We start from the raw sequence: 20880 nt of genomic DNA, 5'->3' as shown, positions 1-20880 counted from the left end.
TGACACATATTCATGTGCCCATGTGAAAACAGAATATTTATGATGTTATCCGGTCCATGGAAAAACAAACACGTATGAGCAGTACCTGTTTTGTCTGTCAGTAAGTACACCAGGCGTCCAAGTTCCTCTGGTATTGTACTGGTCCGAACAACTGTACCAGGAATATTCTCGTCTTTCATAATCATCCATCCATAAGCTGCTTTGCCCATGTCCAAGTTTACCCGCAGACTGCCAAGTAAAACCATCATGATGGTCAATGCTCCCATGTCTATACAACCTATCCACACCCATGGTTTCATCTAAATGTATTTATATATACTTAATTCAACTTTTATAGGACCAAATAAGATTAGATTTCAGACTTTAAAAGATCTGTGTCTATTTAAGCTAACAAATGCTTCTACACTCTACATAATGTTTGGAGGTGCTGGTTGGGTGAATAATTCCTTTTACATGAGTTACAGTATGAGCTACAAGAGAAGCAGGCAACTGGTTCTAAGTGTCTCATTAACACACAGACAAGCATGAGCTTAAAGAGATAAATATATATGCTTAAGGAAATCAGGGGAGGATTACTGTGAGAAAATGTAAAATGGGTCTTGAGGCATCTGGAGTAGGCACACTGATTCTTGGTGATTTTTAAAATATTACGTATTTCTAACATATATGGTAAAAACATGTAATGGGTCATTCTACATGGGACAATTTTTGCTACCATCCTATTTTAAAGTATGGGACTATAATAGATGGCCTCTGGAATGTCTTCCAGGTTTCAATTAATGGGTGGCTATATAAGGAAACACTCTAAAAATGCCCACTGGAGGAAAAAGTCAACAGTATACCTACGACCTTGCAGATCAGTGGTTCTTAATCTTCCTAACACTGTGACCCCTTAATGCGGCTCCTCAATTTGTAGTGACCCCCAACCATAACATTATTTTCATTGTTACTTCATAGTTGTGATTTTACTACTGTTGTGAACCATAGTGTAAATATCTGTGTTTTCCTATGGTCTTAGGGACTTCTGTGAAAGCGTGGGTTGGCCCCAATGGTCTCAACCCTCACGTTGAGAACCACTCTTCTAGGAGAACTAAGAAGCAATGAAAATAATTTTATGGTTGGGAGTCATCACACATGAGAAACTGTATTAAAGGGTCGAAGCATTAAGAAGATTGAGAACCATGGGGCAGAAACTGCTATTCCTCAACCATTTATGACCAATCAACATAATTCACGTGGTTCAACCTATTAGTAAATACACTTTTGAAAAACTATCTTCAGGAATCTGTCCATGGCAAGTTGCAAGCTAAGAAGCATCCAATAAGCTTAACTTCATTAATCTACGTATACAGCTCACACCTTAGCAATTATTAAAATTACACTAACTGGAAGGACAACTGTTAACAGGCAGTCACTCCTGTTTATCTCCCCAGTCAGCATCTCCCCATCTTTTGTTCAAAGAGTGAAGCAAACCAACAGGTAACAACAGTCCTCAAGCTGGAGGGACAGAGAATGCCACTCTAGGAAGGACCCGTGGCCACAGTGCCGATCTACCACTGTGTGGGTCTGCAACCCAGAACCACCGCATTGTACACCACTATGGCGCACACCGGCACACACTGTGCTCCAGGGGCTCCGTCTCTTTAACTAGTATCCTTGAGCCTCTACTAAATCTGTACTTGTTAATAAGGACCAAGCAGTGTGAGGGAAGTCCTCAGTACCTTCCAGGTAGGTTTATGATGGAGGGGGGATTTGAAGAGGAAAGGCAAAACATCTCTTGTAAATTCTGATTTGATTGACCCTAAAAACAGATTGAGAGCATGAGCGATCATAAGTCCACAGGCGCTTGTTGAACTAAGTGCGGAGGTGGGGAGGGCTGAGCAGGCCAGGGGACCAGCACGGAGACAGTCGCCCAGCGCCTGGCGGGGCTCCGACACTCCGGCTCTTCACACCTCTTACTGCTTGGCTCCCAGGCCTACACACTGGAACAGCATGGTGGTCTGCCTATGTGTTGGGGTCTTTCGAGTTTTGCTCAAGCTGTTTTTGAAAGTACCGCCCTGCACTGGGCTTCAGCTTACAGTCCTCAGCAGGTTCAGCAGGAAAAGAACAAAGCAGCATCACCACACTTCTTTTGTGCACTGTTCTTTTCAAACCACAAACAACTTAGTTGTTGAAGAACTACAAGAATGTATTAGTTTATAAAATATCATATTATAAGTAATTACTCATGGGCCACTTTAGGTTGAGTAAAAATAGCCCTCAAAGTGCATATACAGCAGTAGCTGCTAGTGTCAAGGACGAGAATGAACACCTTTAGAGAACAAAAAAGTGTAAGCATAGAACACAAATTCATCACCAAAACCAACTTTGTAAATGTATCTTTCCTCAACTAAGAAAACACCCCCTCCACAACATGCTACAGTTGCACATGCACCATGATTCCTGTTGTGAATCTGCTCAAATGCTTAAGGATAACTTGCTTTTAATGCTAAGCCTCTAAGGCACTCAAACTCAGTGGCTACAGAGTCACTAAATTCATTTCTTAGCAATGCCCTGACCGTATACACTTTCTGTTTTGTTTGTTTGTTTGTTTTTCAAGACATGGTTTCTCTGTGTAACAAGAGCCCTGGCTGTTCTGGACTCATTTTGTAGACGAGGCTGGCCTCAAACTCAGAGATCCATCTGCCTCTTCCTCCCAAGTACTGAGATCAAAGGTGTGTGCTACTGAGCCCAGCCCAGCCTTTTATCCAGTGAGGCGCTAAATCTGACATGCTCCTTAACCCATGAAGCACATGATTACAGAAACATGGTCAACAGTAGCAGAGTCCAGATGCACTGCAAGTCCATTAGCACCTGTTGCATCTTTACCCAATGACCTATTCCAGGCAGAAAGTGGTTGTTCTGAGCCAGAACAGTTATGACTTTTTGTACCACATAGTATAAAAGATGAATTGTCTCAGCTAAGTAGTCTTTCAGAAATGCTGCCAAAAGGAACATATATGACAATGTTTATTTTTGCTATATGAGGAAATTTGAGGTGGATTTCAAGATGTAAGACTGCTTTCACGATAACTTATTTTTGTCCAAACAGCCTAATCCAGCAGCTACAAATACCTGAAGACGAAACTCAAGTCTGAATAAATTTCAAATGCACTTTCCCCAAAATACACAATACAATCCATTTAGGCCCCAGGATGCTTGCTATATTTGAGCTCTAATTTGTTACAATTAAACCTTAGCACTTATCACTGCCAGGTGAACACAGTCCCTAGACCGCCTGAGAAACACATACACTTCTCCTTGGGGAAATGAATCTACCTGAAATAATTCACGTGATACTTCTAATCTGAGCAAAAGAAAGGAGAAGCCATTTTAATTTTCTAAGTTCCAGCTAAAATTTTATTTAAAAAAATAAGTTGTTTTAGATATTTGCTTGCTACACTGTTCAGAATAGATTAGATATAGGCTTACCCAACAACTTGCACATATAGAAAATTAAAATATTACAAAAACATCTTTTTTTACAGAACAGAATAATATTGGAAAATTTAGTTCTGATCACTGTAATCTCAGTAAAATAGTACTCAGTGAACCACACAAATGATGACATCATGTGGCACAGAGCATTACTGATACACATGAACCTACATTCTAATACTTCAAATCGTACTCTTCTTAGGGCTAGAGAGATGGTTCATTGGTTAACAGTACTGACTGCTGCTCCAGAGAACCCCAGGTTCCCATCCTGCCACCCACAAACATTAGCAACTCCAGTTCCAGGGCACCTGACTCCCTCTTTTGGTCTCTTTAGGCACCAACTACTCCAGTGGTACACAGACTAAAACAAAACAAAACAAAACAAAACAAAACAAACAGACAAAAAACCTAGTAAATGTTCTAAACAAAGAAGTTTGCATTAGTTTTCATCAGCACTTTTACCAAATGTAATCAAAACCCTTTCCTATAAACTCTAAGGCTGAAGGACACAGGTGTTGTATCTCAAATCGTCCCACATCTCTCATTCTGATGATATAGTGTGGGCAGCAGCAGACTGCACCAAAAGCTTTCACCTGGGGAACTTAACGCACTTAAGGCTTTCATCTCCAGGACTGGTTGAGCCCCTCCTGGCTGTGGATCAGTACTGCTGCCTGAGGAACCTCTAACTGCAGATGAACCAAAATACCTGTGAGTGAATAGGAGGACAACAGCTCAACATGGCCACTTCCCCACCTTCCTGTTCAAAGTGCTCTATCTATTTCATGGCTATATCTGGTTTTAGTCAGGGTCTGCCTAAATGCCCTGCTTAGCTTTGAATTTACTTTGAAGCTTGGGTAGGACTTGAACTCTTGTAGCTAAAATGTTAGAATTACAGCCCCATGTTGCCAAGCCCTAGAAAATGTCTAGTCCAGGCCGCTTCACCTTTTGCAGCAATGTACCTAACACATACACACACAAAAAAAGAAGAAAGAAAGAAAGAAAGGAAGGAAGGAAGGAAGGAAGGAAGGAAGGAAGGAAGGAAGGAAGGAAGGAAGGAAGGAAGGAAGGAAGGAAGGAAGGAAGGAAGGAAGGAAGGAAGGAAGGAAGGAAGGAAGGAAGAAAGAAAGAAAGAAAGAAAGAAAGAAAGAAAGAAAGAAAAGAAAGAAGAAAAGACAAAAGACAAATTTACAAGTATTATCACTTCTGTGGGCTGACAGAAAATATGTGTGAATGGAATCTAGTGAAACACAAGAGTACAAACCATGACCATGTTAGGTCTTTCCTAGAATTAAAAAGCTGTTATGACATTAGAAAGTCAAACATTATAATTTAGCATGGTAGTCTTTTAAAAATATTTTAAACAAAAATATTATGAAGCGATCTAGAAATTATTTTTTAATGTTTTATGACCTGGAAACAAGCTTTAGCAAATAGGAATAAAAAAACAATGAATATCTTAAAGAATCATTATAAAAAGATAACATGTTTAGATGTTGTTTTGACTTTGATAATGGTAACACAGGAAGAATGTACATTATTACCTTTATTGAATAATGCACAAGATTTTTGCCTACTAACAAAAATAGAAATAAATGGTGGAAAGGATTAAAACAAGGAAAATCTTGATGCTGTGATGAATACATAAAAGTTTGAAAGATTCTAGAATAGTTAAAGCCAACAATGTTTTTACCAAAGTCAGATTCAATCATTTAATAGAAATGAACATTATTTCTTTATAGCAGAAACAAAGATTTATGAAATGGAACTTGAAAAAAAATTATATAAGGATATAAAAATATAAAAATATTTATAAATTGCTCTAACAAAAGCTGTATAATCTTTCTATGGAGAAAGTTTAGAGAAAATCTAGCTTGCTATTTAATTAAAAAAAAAACTGGCTCTGAAAACTGTCATATACACTCAAAAAAATCAGTTGTTAGCCGGGTGTGATGGTGTACGCCTTTAATCCCAGCACTCAGGGAGGCAGAGGTAGGCAGATCACCGTGAGTCTGAGGCCCACCTGGTCTATAAATCGAATCTAGGACAGCCCAGGAAGGCTATACAGAGAAATCCTGTCCCAAAGAACAAACAAATAAACAAAACAAACAAACAAACAAACAAGAACAACAACAACAACAACAAAAAACCCCTGTTGCCTAACATGGGTAAAACCTTGGGTTCAGTCCTCTGTCTTCCTGGGCCCCCTCAGTCCCACTTCCCTAGGCAGGAGTATATTTTTGTGTAAGAATACACACTGCATGTTTAACAGCCTAAGTTCAAGTCCTAGCATCATAAGAGAACCAACTCATTTTCACGGGTCAATGACAGAACCTTCATTCAGCGGACAGGAGAACATCCTTAGAGGAGAGGAAGATATCTAGGCACACAGTGTGACAATATTCTAAAAGGACTCCTACTTAACAAGGTTATATATGAAACTATTTTTCTGAGTAAAAAAGTGTCAAGCCAGAGAGACAGATGTCAGCAAAATAGAAACAGAAAACATATCATAAATTGTACAAAAAACTACACAAAGGACTTAGAAAGTTGACAAAAGAGAAATTCTAAATTAGTGGTTCTCAACCTGTGGGTTGTGGCCCCTTGGGGTGGGTCCAAATGACCTTTTCAAAGGGCTCACCTAAGACCAAAGAAAATGGCAATTCATAACAAGAGCAAAATTATAGTTATGAAGTAGCAATAAAATAATTTTATAGTCGGGGGTCACCACAACATGAGGATTAAAGGGTCACAGCATTAGAAAGGTTGAGAACCACTGGTCTATATTGATAATGGAATGCTAACTTGGGTACTGAGATAAACAGAGAATTCTCAATGGAAGAGTATCGAATGGCAGAGAGACACTTAAAGAAATGCTCAACATCCTTAGCTATCAGGGAAATGCAAATCAAAACAACTCTGAGATTTCACCTTACACCCATAAAAATGGCTAGGATCAAAAACTCAAGTGACAACACATGCTGGAGAGGATGTGGAGAGAGGGGAAACCTCCATTGCTGGTGGGAATGTAAACTTGTACAACCACTTCAGAAATCAATTTGGTGCTTTTTCAGACAATTAGGACTAGTGTTACCTCAAGATCCAGCTATACCACTCCTAGGCATATACTGAAAAGATGCTCAACTATACAACAAGGAAATCTGCTCAACCATGTTTGTAGCAACTTTATTGGTAATAGCCAGAATCTGGAAACAACCCAGATGTCCCTCAATTGAGGAATGGATAGAGAAATTGTGGTACATTTACACAATGGAATACCACACAGCAGTTAAAAACAAGGAAATCTTGAAATTTGCAGGCAAACGGTGGGAACTAGAAAAGATCATCCTGAGTGAGGTATCCCAGAATCAGAAAGACACACATGGTATATACTCACTTTTAAGTGGACATCAGACATATAATATAGGATAAACATACTGATGTCTGTACACCTAAAGAAGCTAAGCAAGAAGGAGGACCCTGGGTAAGATGCTCAATCCTCATTTAGAAAGGCAAACTGAATGGACATCCGAAGAGGGTGAAAACAGGGAACAAGACAGGAGCCTATCACAGAAGGCCCCTGAAAGACTCTACCCAAGCAGGGTATTAAAGCAGATACTGAGACGCATAGTCAAACTTTGGGCAGAGTGAAGGGAATCTTATGAAAAAAATGCAGAGATAGAAAGTTGTGAAGGGGACTGGAGCTCCACAACAGAACCAAAAAATCTGGGCATAGGGGTCTTTTCTGAGACTGATACTCCAACCAAGGGTCATTCATGGAGATAACCTAGAACCCCTGCACAGATGTAGCCCATGGCAGCTCAGTCTACAAGTGGGTGCCCTAGTAATGGGTGCCCTAGACAGGGACTGTCTCTGACATGAACTCAGTGGCTAGCTCTTTGATCAACTCCCCTTGAAGGGGGAGGAGCCTTACCAGGCCACAGAGGAAGACAATGCAGCCAGTCCTGATGAGACCTGATAGGGTAGGGTCAGAGGTAGGGGAGGAGGACTTCCCCTATCAGTAGACTGGGGGAAGGGCATGGGAGGTTAAGAGGGAAAGGACAGGATTGGGAGGGGATAAGAGAGAGGGGGCTACAGCTGGGATACAAAGTAAATAAATTAAAAAAAAAAAAAAAGAAACCCTGGAAAATAGCAATGTGCTCATGATGTTTATAAATCTTGAGGATGAGAGAAATAATTGATATATATTTTAAAGTAGAATCTTCTTATTTGTAGAGTGTTAATTTCTGATCCTCCCTCCCTCCCTCCCTCCCTCCCTCCCTCCCTCCCTCCCTCCCTCCCTCCCTCCCTCCCTCCCTCCCTCCTTCCCTTCCTCTTGAGCTAGGCATTTTCTGTGACTATGAAATACCTGTCTTTCCAAAGCTTCAAGATAATAATGTATCTATTGCTTCCCAATTTGGTAATTTTTCACAGCACAATGCAATTTGCTTTGTGTAACAGTATAAACAGAGTTAAAGCCTCTGATTACTATTGTAACCCCTCTGAAGTTTTGCTTTTAAATAAATGATTTGTGACAAACAACAGAGACACAATTCTGGCAAAAGAAATCTTTTTTTCTTCTCATGATCCCAGAAGGGTTGCTCAGTGTAATCACTAAAAATATGACTACCATGTCAGAAGTCCCTTCTTCCAGTAACTCCCTTTAATCTGTTGTATGCCAGGAGTTTTGTCTGAGTGTAAAACTTAATAACTACTGGCATCTATTTTTCAAGTTCTAAAGTATCTATAAATACTGTGTCTAGTTCTTTGCATAGGGTAACAGAGTGCTATAATATACTATTTTAATTAAAAATGCCTCACAGAATTAAAAAAAAAAAGAAAGAAAAAGAAAAGAAAGAGAGTTCCATGCTAACCCTGGTACAAGTGTTGCCCAATACCACCTGGCACCTTTGAGTGTCCAGCTTCCAAGGCAAAGGGCTCGGATAGGACCAGTGTGCCATTAGTCTCCAGCTGGCCAGTTCTAAGCATTTCACTGATGAGCCTCCCACATGCTCTGACTTGGTGACATCAGCAAAATGAAAGAGAAACTCTGTCTCCTCCAATCCACAAACAGCTCTTGCAGTTCCATGTGTTAGGAAAGACCCTGCCTGTACAAGAGGTTCTTAAGTATGCCTCAGAAGGGATATAATTATCTCCTTTGTCTAACAGTATTTTTGTCTTTCTTGTTCAAGTACGCCTTATGCAGAAGCAAAATCTCTTTGACTCAGCACTGAGAAGTCAGTTTTTGGATGATCAATTATCACAGGGGGTACTTTAAAGCATCTCAGGAAAGCGGACAAGAAACAGCAAACCCCTGACCTCTCTGGGGTTCCCCAATGTGCTGATGCACTAAGAATTCTGCTGGTGCCTCCTGTTAGGAGACACGCGCATACATTCAGTTCAGGGTTACAGTAAATGTTATCAAATAGCTTAAAATTATTTCATTGCACAGAATACTTTTAATAAAATGCTTAACTTTTGTAAATTGAAGTTTTCTGATTCTTCGGCCACTGGAGGAAAACGCACTTTACTTTCTAGATTTGTATATTTTGCAAAGGAATATATCTTTAAAAGCCCAAAGTCACATTTAAACACTAAAATGAATTGTTATCCTTATTTTATAGAAACTTAGCAACAGGAAATCAAACTTGTTTTCATTAAAGATAAACCACAGTTCTCTAAATAAGCATCTTGTGTTCTTCACACTCTACAGCTCTCATTCCTTCTGTTAAGTTGATACAACTGTAGGTCCAGCTGTGTGGAACAAGGTAGTATGTTGTGTTGAAGTGGGCATGATCATGATATGCTAGAGTGAGAAAAGGCTACAAAATGGTCTACATAGACTCAACGCATCTAGATAAACGTGCTGAGTACACTCACTAAAAATAAAAAAAAATAAAAAACCACACACACACACAAAACCTAGAGAACGGAAGATTGCAGACAGCCTGGTATTTATTATCATCATTTTGTAAGCAAGTATTTTTAAAAACCACAGAGACTAAAATAGGCGTGTATGGCAGTACACGCATGTGCAAAGATAAATACACAGGTAAGTATATGTGCATATTCATATTTATAAATCTATCTAAACATACAGACAAGTGTGTGTGTGCATGTGTGCGCATGCATGTGTGCACACACACGCACTTAAAGGGGGCAAAGGTGAACACTGAGTGTCTTCCTTTATTACTTTCCACCATATTTTCTGAGACTAGTTTCTCACTGAACCTGAACCTGGAGCCTGATTGGACAGTGAGCCTGAGGAGTCTTCCTTTCTCCAACCCCCACCACAGGGATTACAGGTGTGAGTGCTGTGCTTGCCTCACTTCCTTGTGGTGAAGCAGCAGGCACTTAACCCAGTGGCCACTTTCCCCAGTTCTAAACACATGAAAGGTTTACATAGTCACATATAGTGAAAACACATTTATTTTCTTATTAGATATTTTCCATTTTCACTACAAATCCAAGTAACTATTCAAACATAAAAACAACAGAAATCACTTTTAGTTCCAACAATGTTCCTAAGGCATAATTTTGTTAAAATTCCTAGCTTTATTAAATGAATAAAAGATAAATGGGGCAAGTACCTTACAGTGTTGTTTTCCTGAAGACAGAAACAAAAGGAAAGAGTCTATAAATGCCAGTCCAGATCCCGACAGAAGTGCTCCGGAACTAAGAAGGGTCCCTGAGCATTCCTCTCACTATCAAATAGACTTTAAAAAAAAAAATCAACCCAAAGGAAGAACACAAGAATGAAAATCTTGAGAATCAATATTTCCCCATCATCAGAGAAGATGGGGAAATGTCACTCACTCCTTTAATAGGTGAGAGCAGATATCTTGCACAAGTGAGCCTGGAGAAAATATAGGCAGTGAGAGTGCAAGCTGGCAGGCAGTACTATCCTAGGCTTTCCCTTCCTCTGACAGCACACTTTCTTCCCTTTTGTCTTCTCTATTGCCTATCATCACCCAGGGCATCTGGATAGCCAGCAAGTGTCCTGGCTTGCTTTCTACTGCTGTGGTAAACACCATGGACCAAAGCGACATGGTAAAGAAAATGTTCACTTGGTTTATACGTCCAGATCACAAGCCATCAATGAGAGAAGTCTGGGCAGGAAGTCAAGCAGGAATCTGGAGGTAGACACTGTAGCATAGTCCAGAAGAAACAATGCTAACTGGTTCACTTAGCTTACTTACTCAGTTAACCCAGGGCCACCTGCTCAGGGTGGCACCACACACAATGGGTTGAGCCCTCACACATTAATCATTAATCAAGAAAATGTCCCACAGACTTACTTGCCTATGGGGCAATCTGATAAGGACACTTTCTCAGCTGAAGTTTCTTTTCCCAGGTGAGCCTAGTCTGTGTGAAGCTGACAGCAAACTGACCAGCACAGTGGGCTAAGGAAAGGGGGACAGGACAGGAAGGTGTCAGGACACCGATTTATTTGTGCATTTTGACTATCCAAATGAGCCTGGAGCACTGATTGTGGCCTACGTTACCACCTATAGTAGCGTCTAATTGTTTTAATTATAAATAAAAAAAAAGAAAGGACATAAGTAATAAAATATTCCAAATGTTATTTCAAACATAATCTTCTAATGGTGTCTGTAAATGACACTGGCATTGTTCAAAGCCCATCCTTTCATCTGTCCTGGATATGCAGCATGACACACTACCAAAACCTTGCACTAACCCAGGATGGTGTGGAGAAGCTCAAGCCCTAGAGGTTGCCTGCAAGGCTTAAGTATGAGTAAAAAGACAGATGTGTAGAACAGAAGAGCTAAATACAAGTGGAATATAGTGAGAGAGAGAGAGAGAGAGAGAGAGAGAGAGAGAGAGAGAGAGAGAGATATTTAACAATGAGACAGGGGGTGCTAGAGTTCAAATATTTTAAGGTACTGGAATCAGTTTAAAGAAAAGCAAAGATATGGGCTTTTTTATATGTGTGGGGTAATACTTCTAGGAAAGCTACAAGACAGAACACAATGAATTACAAGGGTAAGAAAAACTTTTAAAGACGTCAAAAGGCACAAAAAATGTAGAGGTAGAACAAATAAAGTAAAAACACATGCAGGCAAGTCACTTAAGTATAATAAATGTAAAGATCATGAAGGGTTGAAAAACAAAAATCCCTAGCTACACACTATTGCTAAAACCTTTTCATTCACACACAAAAAAGCAATTCTAAGGCTGTACACATCTAATAATAGAGCCTTAAAATACACAAATGGACCATGGGAATGAGGAAAACCATAATCATGGTGAGATACTGTACTTAAAGTTAGGGGATCTCCTTTATCAAGACCCATAGGGATGATTTTAAGAGCCCACAAGATTAATCCAGTGACATCTGTACAAGAGTTCCCTCCAGAGAACACGGTATTTGTAAGGACACATGGAACATTTATGACTGACCACATCATGCAAACAGCAGAAATAAAGCACCATGAGGATGTGCAGCTAAGTCCCAGAGGAAGCCCTGAAGTCCTCTGTCACTGCCTCCAGGTAAAATGAATATGTAGCCTAATGTCACTTTGGGGTTACATTTCACAACGTCCACCAACAAGTCCGGAAGTTGGTATCATTTTCCCACAGGAGAGAGGCTGCCACTCTAGTCCCAGGCACTAAGAAGTTCTGGCCTCTGCCTGGGACTGGTCCAGCCTGGTCCAGGAGAAGCTCGTCCTTTCAGAACTGGGCGGTCCTCTGTGACTGTCCTAGGCTGGAGTTCCTAGACAGGGAATACATTCATCTTTTTACCCTGAACAAGTGAGTTTCCTCCTTGGTGAATGTCCAGTGACAGTGGGTATTGTGCAAGGGAAGATCGGGGTACATAGGAATGGCAGGAACCAGACTGTGGGAAGGAGGACATTGAGTAGAAGGTGGCAGTGGATGGTGATAACAGAGTCTGGATCACTGCAAACTGTGCGTCTGTAGCACAGCTGAGGTTCAAAGGGCACCGCTGACGAGCTTCCTGGAGGATAGCTGAGTAAATTGTGACAAAACTGTTGAATAAAACAGGCATGTGACTCCACAGTACACTCTAGCCACTCCCAGTACCTAGCAGGGCTCTGGGGACAAAGACCTGTCCTTGAACTCATGTCTAGTATTCAGTACAAGCATACATGGTGTCTATGATGGTTTGTACCCATTTAACTTTCCAAAGCAGGTATGTTGAGGAGCTCTTCCTGCACACTGTGTCCTTGGCTCTGGCTGGATACAAAACTGATTGTTCAAGCAGTCCATATTCTTTACAGAGCTTAGTGGTAGAGAGAGGTGCTCAACAAAGAAGACAGGCATCAGCACAGACCCACACAGAACCGCAGTCACTGACAGGACAGCAAGGTCTTGGGACAGCAAGGTCCCGGGACAGCTTTGTGGGATCTTCCTAAGCCTGAGGGGCATACTTAGGTCATGTCTGAATGACAAAGGACTAAACGTGGGTACCCCCGTAGACAGCACAGCCAGGTGTGAAAAGCTTACTACACAAACAGTCTTATGTTATTCTTGGAGAGGTAAGAGAAGGCAAGCCTAGCCTATGTATGAGGTAAGGCCTTAAGACAGAATTTGCTTGACAACAATGATAATCTGGTACATGCTTATGCTTCCCAAAGCCAAAGTTTTGGAGCTGGCTGGCTTCGAGGCTGTGTCAGAAAGTGAGGAATGTACACATGAGCAGTGACTCAGTTATAGCAATAGTAGCGGCACAAAGAACCCTATTGCCTGTAATACTCGCACCTTAACTGACATTACAAATGATTCAGACTTCATTTGAATCAGATGGTCTAGATTCAGACTTCATTTCTGATTCACAAGGTATACTCATATCACACATACAAACACACTAAGTATATCTTTTTAAAGATATCATTTTTGTGACTTTATGAGTCTTTAAATACTGAATATTAATATTGGTGTTTATACACCAATCTCTAGTTAGAGTCCTTATCATTTTGAAAAAACAGTTCCTTTAAAGAGTGCCTCGGTCTGGTCAGTATCTAATCTAACTTGAACATTGGGCACCTTCATTTTGGTTTGTTTCTTGAGACAGGGTCTTGCTATGTAGCCAGGCCTTAGCATCATGACTATGGCTGCTACGGATTACAGGCCTACACTAATAGGTCTGGCTTTTAAAAATAGGTAACTTTACATGTTGACAATGTACATAGACCCTAGAGAACTGGAAGTAAAACAGCAACAGCAATTTGTAAAAATTTTCCTCTTAGACTCATATTTATGTTTGAACAAGAGGTGTCTACCAACTGTTGAGACAGCACTGTTAAAAGCAGGAAAACTGGCACTCTCTAAATTACTCTAGCAAAATTAGTCATGTCCCCTCCCAAACTCCACTTGTACAGATAATGTGAGTTCCTGGCCCCTTCTTCTATAGCTTTGCTTGGGTAACTTCTTTTACATTCTGATAAAACAATTTCAGCAAAATCACACATTATGAAATGAGACATTTGTCTTCTTCCAGTTTTAAACCTACCTTATTGGAATGATGTAGGAAAAGAGGAGGAGGAACCGAAAAAGATTACGGTACCATGGGCCTGCGAAACCCTGCAAGGTTACCATAACAACAGAAAGAACAACTAAAGCCAGAAATAGCGCCTTCGTCAGCTGATTGAGTTCAAGGTCCAATAAACCAACCTAAAAAAAAGAAAGTGCAGCATTAGTACATGCTCAAGCTGGCCCCATCCCTGTCACCCTGATAAGAGCACACTGAAACAATGGCTTGAGAAAAGGAAAGATTTTAATAGTCTTTATAATAATGCAACAGAGAACATTTAATTTTCTCTTTGCAAGCCTCTCATAGGTTGAGGCAGAATGTTTGAAAATGTGCTGCAACCTGTGGAGAATTCTCAGGGAATATCTTATGGTCAATCAGCAGACCAGAGTGACCTCCACTACAGCTACATCCGCAGTGTGATAGATGAAACGATGCTGACAACATGACAAGACCAAGAATTATAAGAGCAGGTTGTAGGCAGCCATCTCCATGCCCAGCCCTACATCAGAACTCCTTTGTGAGGACAAAAGCGCATCTTCTGTGGCATGTCAGGTCACACAAGCATCCCTGATCTCACTCTCAGGCTTCCCTGAACACCCTCCACTCAGATCCAGAGTCCCCTAGTGCAGGATGATGTGCTTCAAGTCTCCACAAGAACTTACACAGACAAAGGCCAAGCGTGGAGGTTAGTTTAGAATTAGAACCTGCCTCATTTGTGCAAGTACCATGCTTCTGATCCCGCCAGTATGGGAAACTACACTGATACTCATCCTGTGGATTGATTTCTAGGTGAGCACATAAATGTAAGGAAGATTACAGCAAAGGCAGTCATTTCTCCTTGACTTTGGAAACAAGGAGCATGCTGCCCAAGTAGCTCTTGCCCTACAAGTAAAGAGAACACAGCCAGCTCAACTGAAATGTGCAGCTCCGATTCTGAACTCTGGCAATTTCTGTAAATGGCTTCTCCCTATGTAATTCATAAAGACCAAAGTGTGTGGGCAGGAGGGGGAATGGTGCTTGAGGTTCTAGTTAACACAGAGAAGCCGCAATAGGAGAGCGAGGGAGAAATGAAGGCATACAGCACACACAGCAGCTAAGGACACTGAGCTGCTCACTTGAACTCAGCCCTCATTCCTGAGGGTATAACCCTGGGCCTTCAGTTTTCTTACTGTACAAAAGAGGACCCATCAGCAGCATCTTGACAGGACTCTGAGAAGTTACACTGTACAGTATCATGGAGTACAACTCGGGAAGTCTAGCAGGTGTGCTAGTTCACTGTACTCTTCAGATAAACTACGTGACTTTGGGGAGTAGCCTCAATTTTTTTTTAAAATTTATTTATTTATTATTATTATTTTTTTAATCAGGATCTTGCTATTTAGACCTGGTTGAGCTGGAACTCCCTACAAAGACCAGGCTGGCCTCTAACTTACACTGATCCTCCTGCCTCTACCTCCAAAATATTAAAAAACAGGTATGAGCCTTTGCTTCCTGCCCAGCACCAAACTCTTATATGAAATAGGACTACCCATTGGAATACCGGTAGTTGGAGAAGATAGGTCACCGGTCACACACACGATACTAGATAAGGCCATAGCTGCCGGCCTGGTGCAGTCTGGTAACAATGTGGAGGACTGAACTGGGATACCTGACTCAGATGGTTTGAATAGCAGACGGAGTGCTATCAGGCTAAACATCTCTCTGCCACCTTAACTTTCCTTGAATTTGGCAAAGCTTTTGGGAAAAAGAAAAGTGAAGCAGGGTTGTGAGAGAGAGAAGAAGAAAAGAAAAGAAACAGAGTGAGAAAAAGGGGAGAGGGAAGAAGAGAATATGACCACAAAAATCTTAAAAAAAAAAATAAAGCAAGCAAAACTCTTTTAAATGTAAAAATCTGAGTATTAGCTGAACTAATACATTTTACTTCATAGCCTAAGAAAGTTAGCTTTTCCCACAGCTCATAATTTACTTCAAATCTAGTTTTGATTAATATTTGCCACAAAAATATTTTCTTATGAGACCATGAAAAGCCATTGTGAGAAAGAAAACAAAACAAGTTTCTCAGAAAGCCCATTAAGTACTTTGTAAAGAAAACTAATTAAACGAGTAATTACATGCTTCCTACACCTTGTATTAGACTCTAAGGTTATGAAAATGAGTTAATTATGAGAACTCCTTTTTACCTACCAGAAAGAGTCTACTCAGAAAAACGGATAGATGCTAGTACTGTATGTCTTATGAAAGAGAAATACCCCAAAACAATGTTCTTCTCTATCCAGGGTTATGTCTGAAATATGTTGGTAAACACACCATGATCTTTCAAAGCTCTATAGAAACCAGAGCCACTGACCAGGACCCAGGAGAACACCTGGCGCCTGGACCCACACCAGTGCCCAGGGCACCTCTCCTCCCCTGCGGCACAGGCCTGCTGTGTGGAACAGAGCCCAGTGCATCTGCAGCATGCCCTCACTCAGGGGCTCCCTGGCCTGCCATAACTATTCCAAACAATAACTACATGTCAGATTTACACAGAATATCACTCCCATGATGACAAATGGGTCATGGTTTGACACAGAAGCTCCTCTGCACAAAGCAGCTCATTTCGACAGAAGCTGTGGAGACCAAAGACTCCCAGCTTTTTGTTTGCCTAAGAACAAGTGCTGTAGTCCTCAGCAGCAAATGATTGCCTCAGCCCGGAAATCATGTGGGACTACCCTCAGGCCCAGCATGGCCTTCCCACCTTCAGGTCTCACAGTAGAACAGTAAAGTGACTACTTCCCGAGAGAGGGAGCACTTTGAAAGCACCAGTATTCAAGAGATTTGACAATTCCCCAGCGTTGCTTTCCTTCTCTTGAGAATGAGGCAGCTCAGACCTCAGTGGCTGATTTATCAGCTCCATTTAAAAAGCAGCACAAGGAGGACAAATACCATGCGATTTCCGCTAGTTCACTACTACATAGTTTATGCTTGAATTATTGAGAAAAATAGGGTTTTGGATTAAAATGAAGAAAAATTAAGCCAGGGAAGTAGAGCATGTTTCAAAGCCCAGATCTTTCTGCTGTGACAAAGGCAGTCTAAGTTTCAGGCCTCACTGAGGATCAGATGAAGTCATTATTCATTCAGTCAGGGAAAAAAGACTCAATTACCTCAACCTAAAGATGCTATCAATGAATGCAAAGTGCATATTTTACTCTATTCATCCAAATCCCATTAAAAAGTGAAAGGAATGATTTAATCTGGCCTTCCAGAGTTGGCCTTTTTTTGTAATAAAATAAAGAATTACTGTCTTGCGAAATGCATAACCACTGCCTCACACTTCCCCCTGCATCAGAGTAGTGAGAGAGCAAAAGCTTGCACAAATCCTCTGAGAAATGAATGCCACAGAGAGGATGGACACACTAAAGCAGCCCGTGCACAGGAAGTGCAGATAACTCAAGACATTACTACCTTTCTAATTGAGCAAGACAGATGTAGCTGACTGTCAACCAGTTGATAGCAATTTTGAAGGCAACCAAATGCTCCCTTTTCCCACCCCCTTCCAGGGAGAGAGGGGGCGATGATGACAGACACAAAAGGGTCAGAGGCCACTCCCCCAGTGGGCAGGAAGGTACCCTCATGTTCTTTCAGGGCCTTTCTGCCCTTCCTTAACCTGACTTTGGTTAATTCCCAGAAAGGGCAACAGTAAGAAAAGATGTTTTCAACACTAGTTTGTTTGAAAAAACAAAATACTTTCAATTAATAACCTTTTAATATTCAATTTCTCTGCAACATTTTTAAAAGTTTCTCTATCTAAAACCTGAGAGACTCAAAAAGTACTTCAAAGAAAAATTAGGTAACTACAAAGTCACAGATAGTGTCACTTTCAGCTTTGATGTGTATCTTTGCATTATGAAGAAATTTCTTAAACACCCAAACAAGCCAGAACCTTCTGAAAGGACTGTAAAACCTTTTTAACCTGAAGATATATTATTAACCATTTGAAGTAATTATGACTGTATGAGAAAAGGTAAATTAAATATTCTAGGAAGTGTTTTCCAACATTTACTACTAAGTTCTTATATTAGTAAAGCAAATTTTCTTCTGCTTGTCATAATATTTGTTTTATTTGAAACAACTGTGATAACAAAATTAAATACGCTACTGGAAATTTTAATCTCCAAGGGAAAATTTGTGCATAATGCCTAAGACAACCACAATGGCTCTGTAAAGGGGCTGTTCTAGGATAATGAACACAATAATTGCCTGTATAATCTAAAATGCTACTAATGGCAACGATCACAAATCCATTTAGCTCCTCTTTAATTTATGTACCAAGTTTTAAATAGCTAATGGTTCTCAGTAAAATAATGGTTTATATCAACAATAAAGGGTAAATACGGTGTTCTCCTGCTTAATCAAGAAAAGATCAGTCAGTTTTTTGTTTTTTTTTTTTGTTTTTTTTTTAATGAAACCAGGACGAATGAGAAACGGACCTTATCTCTGTAGAACAGCACCATTCCCATCCATCTCAAAGTTAAAAGTACCCACACAGACTAAGTTCCTACGAAATGAATGTGCACACCAAACTAGAGCAAATGTATTAAGGTATAAAATCTTAGAAACACAGCTCTGAAATACCAGTAACTATTGGTACCATCACAACTAGATTCAAAGAACAAAAATATCACAGCATTCTTACCAGTCCACTAGAATTCACACGTATTCATTCCTTATGTGGGAGTATTTTAGAATCACAAAATTTCAAAGAGCCAATTTTCACTGTTGAAGAAAACTATATATTTTAATTTGCCCTATGTCTTTCCTGTAAATATTGTACAATTTGAAAAAGAAAGAAGCGTCTGATAAAATGTCTAATTCATTTGAGACTCCATGATCATGAGCATATCTGCAGAGTGCACGAAATCTTATGAAAGAAGTGGGAGAGAGTAAGACCTGTAGAAGACAGGAGCTCCACAAGGAGAGCAACAGATTCAAAAAGTCTAGGCACAGGGGTCTTCTCTGAAACTGATACTCCAGCCAAGGACTACTCATGGAGATGGCCTGGAACCCCTGCATGAAGGTATGGGGACACAGACTGTGTCTGACATGAACTAATTGGTTTGCTCTTTGATCACCTCCCCCTGAGGGGGGAGCAGCCTTACCAGGCCACAGAGGAAGACAATGCAGCCAGTCCTGATGAGACCTGATAGACTAGGATCAGAGGGAAAGGGAGGAGGACCTCCCTTATCAGTGGACTGGGAGAGGGACAGGGGTGGCTCAGAGGGAGGGTGGGATTGAAAGGGGAGGAGGGAGGGAAGTACAGGGGGAATACAAAGTGAATAAACTGTAATTAATAAAAATAATTCAACAACAACAACAAAACAAAAAGATGCATAAGGAGGAAAATGGTAACCATTAATATCTTCTTACCAGCTATTTCTAGACAACTATGTCTTTTTATTCAGATTTAATACAACACTGATGCAGAACTTCTATGAACCTAACTGGATTCCTATAAAAGGAATATTTCATTTCAATGTCTGAAAAAAATCAGTTTGTACTATCACGTTTAGCCCAATATGAAGATGGAAGAAGAAAGTAATTTTAAGATCTGTATTCGTATTTAAATAAAGGCTGCATATTTCATCTAATCCCCAAATCTTATGTCAATAACTTCCTATAATGGAGCTTAAATTATTAGTAGATCTTTTTTGAAGTTATCACTTCAAACCATGGTAAAATGAGATAGCTTTTGGCACGTCCAGCTTGTTTACTTATTCATTTTGGGATATGAACTACTAAGTCTTAACTGTCTGCACCCATGCAGCTGGCCATGCGCTGACGATGTATCTGACTATTACTGTTGCCGCCCCAGTGATCTGCGAAATAAGAAGAGCTTCTTTTGGCCATTATTGTCTATTGGCTCAATAATCTGTGCTTTAAGAGCTCTCTAAGTAAGTACCAGTGTGATAATGCTCACAATTACAGAATATTTACCTTAAAATTTATCAAACTCTGTATTTACGTAAGACATTCAGGTCTACTGTGAAACAATAGTTCATAACCCACGTACTTATCTGCAAAAGAACTTTGACTACTTTTCACTCACAATTTAGGGTTTTATCTTGGCTTCCTAAATGTATTATACAAAACATTTTTTCTTTGGTTATTTACATTTAAAAAGAGAATGTAGACGCCTTGAGGAGACTGCGTGGTTGGTCAAGTGCTCACTTACAGTGCAAGCCTGAGGACCTGAACTCAGTCTCTGGCCCCATGTAAAGGCAGGCTCAGCACAGGTCTCTAGCCTCCCTGCTGACGGGGAGGGGCAGGAGGACCTTTGGGCTTGTTGGACAGGAGCTAAGTGGAATCAGTGTGCTCCAGGTTGAAAAGAACTTGCCTCAAAACACAAAGGTGGAGAAGTGATTGAGGGACAACACTTGATGCCAACTTTGGCCTCAACATGTGTACCCACTGGTGCACACACTCACTCACAAACACACACAGGATCATCATTTTTTTTAAAAATAAAAACAAAAAAATCTTACAAGTGTCAAGTACCAAACAAAGAGAAGGGAAGCTCCTTTCAACACTCAAGGAGAAACATAATCAGGAGACAAAGGCTTTCAAGTAGATCTCACACAGGTAGGCCCCATTTCCCTCCTATGTGTAGAAAAATGCACATTGTGACCTGGCTTCATCACAGTGAATGACTGACTCCTGGCACCTGCGGTACACTCAACTTAAGAGCACTGTGGTACTCGCCTTCTAAAAACACTGCAGCTTACACACTGACTCTGGCCTTTCCTATGACATAGTCCACTCATACCAGGTCATCCTTCACAACTTGAAGTGATACCAGAAAAGAGCACAGCAGCCAAGCACATGCATCTGTGCATGCATCAAGTCTTGGGTCTCTT

The 20880-nt window shown here is 40.5% G+C and overlaps 1 protein-coding gene across 2 annotated transcripts in view; it reads right to left on the bottom strand.

Moving 5' to 3' along the window:
* Atp9b (ATPase phospholipid transporting 9B (putative)) overlaps positions 1-20880 on the bottom strand; it is a 220528-nt gene that overhangs the window by 65775 nt on the left and 133873 nt on the right. For both annotated transcript variants that reach the window (XM_060376990.1, XM_060376991.1), the window contains exons 12-13: positions 13967-14127; positions 86-228 (exon numbers count right to left, since the gene is read on the bottom strand). In XM_060376990.1, the coding sequence (XP_060232973.1) occupies positions 86-228; positions 13967-14127 (304 nt within the window). The remainder of the gene's footprint in view (positions 1-85; positions 229-13966; positions 14128-20880) is intronic.

The sequence above is a fragment of the Meriones unguiculatus genome, chromosome 2 (genome assembly GCF_030254825.1).
Source record: "Meriones unguiculatus strain TT.TT164.6M chromosome 2, Bangor_MerUng_6.1, whole genome shotgun sequence".
Classification (NCBI taxonomy): Eukaryota; Metazoa; Chordata; class Mammalia; order Rodentia; family Muridae; genus Meriones; species Meriones unguiculatus.
The sequence above is the reverse complement of the archived record's forward strand: the minus strand, read 5'-3'. Positions and strand labels throughout refer to the sequence as shown.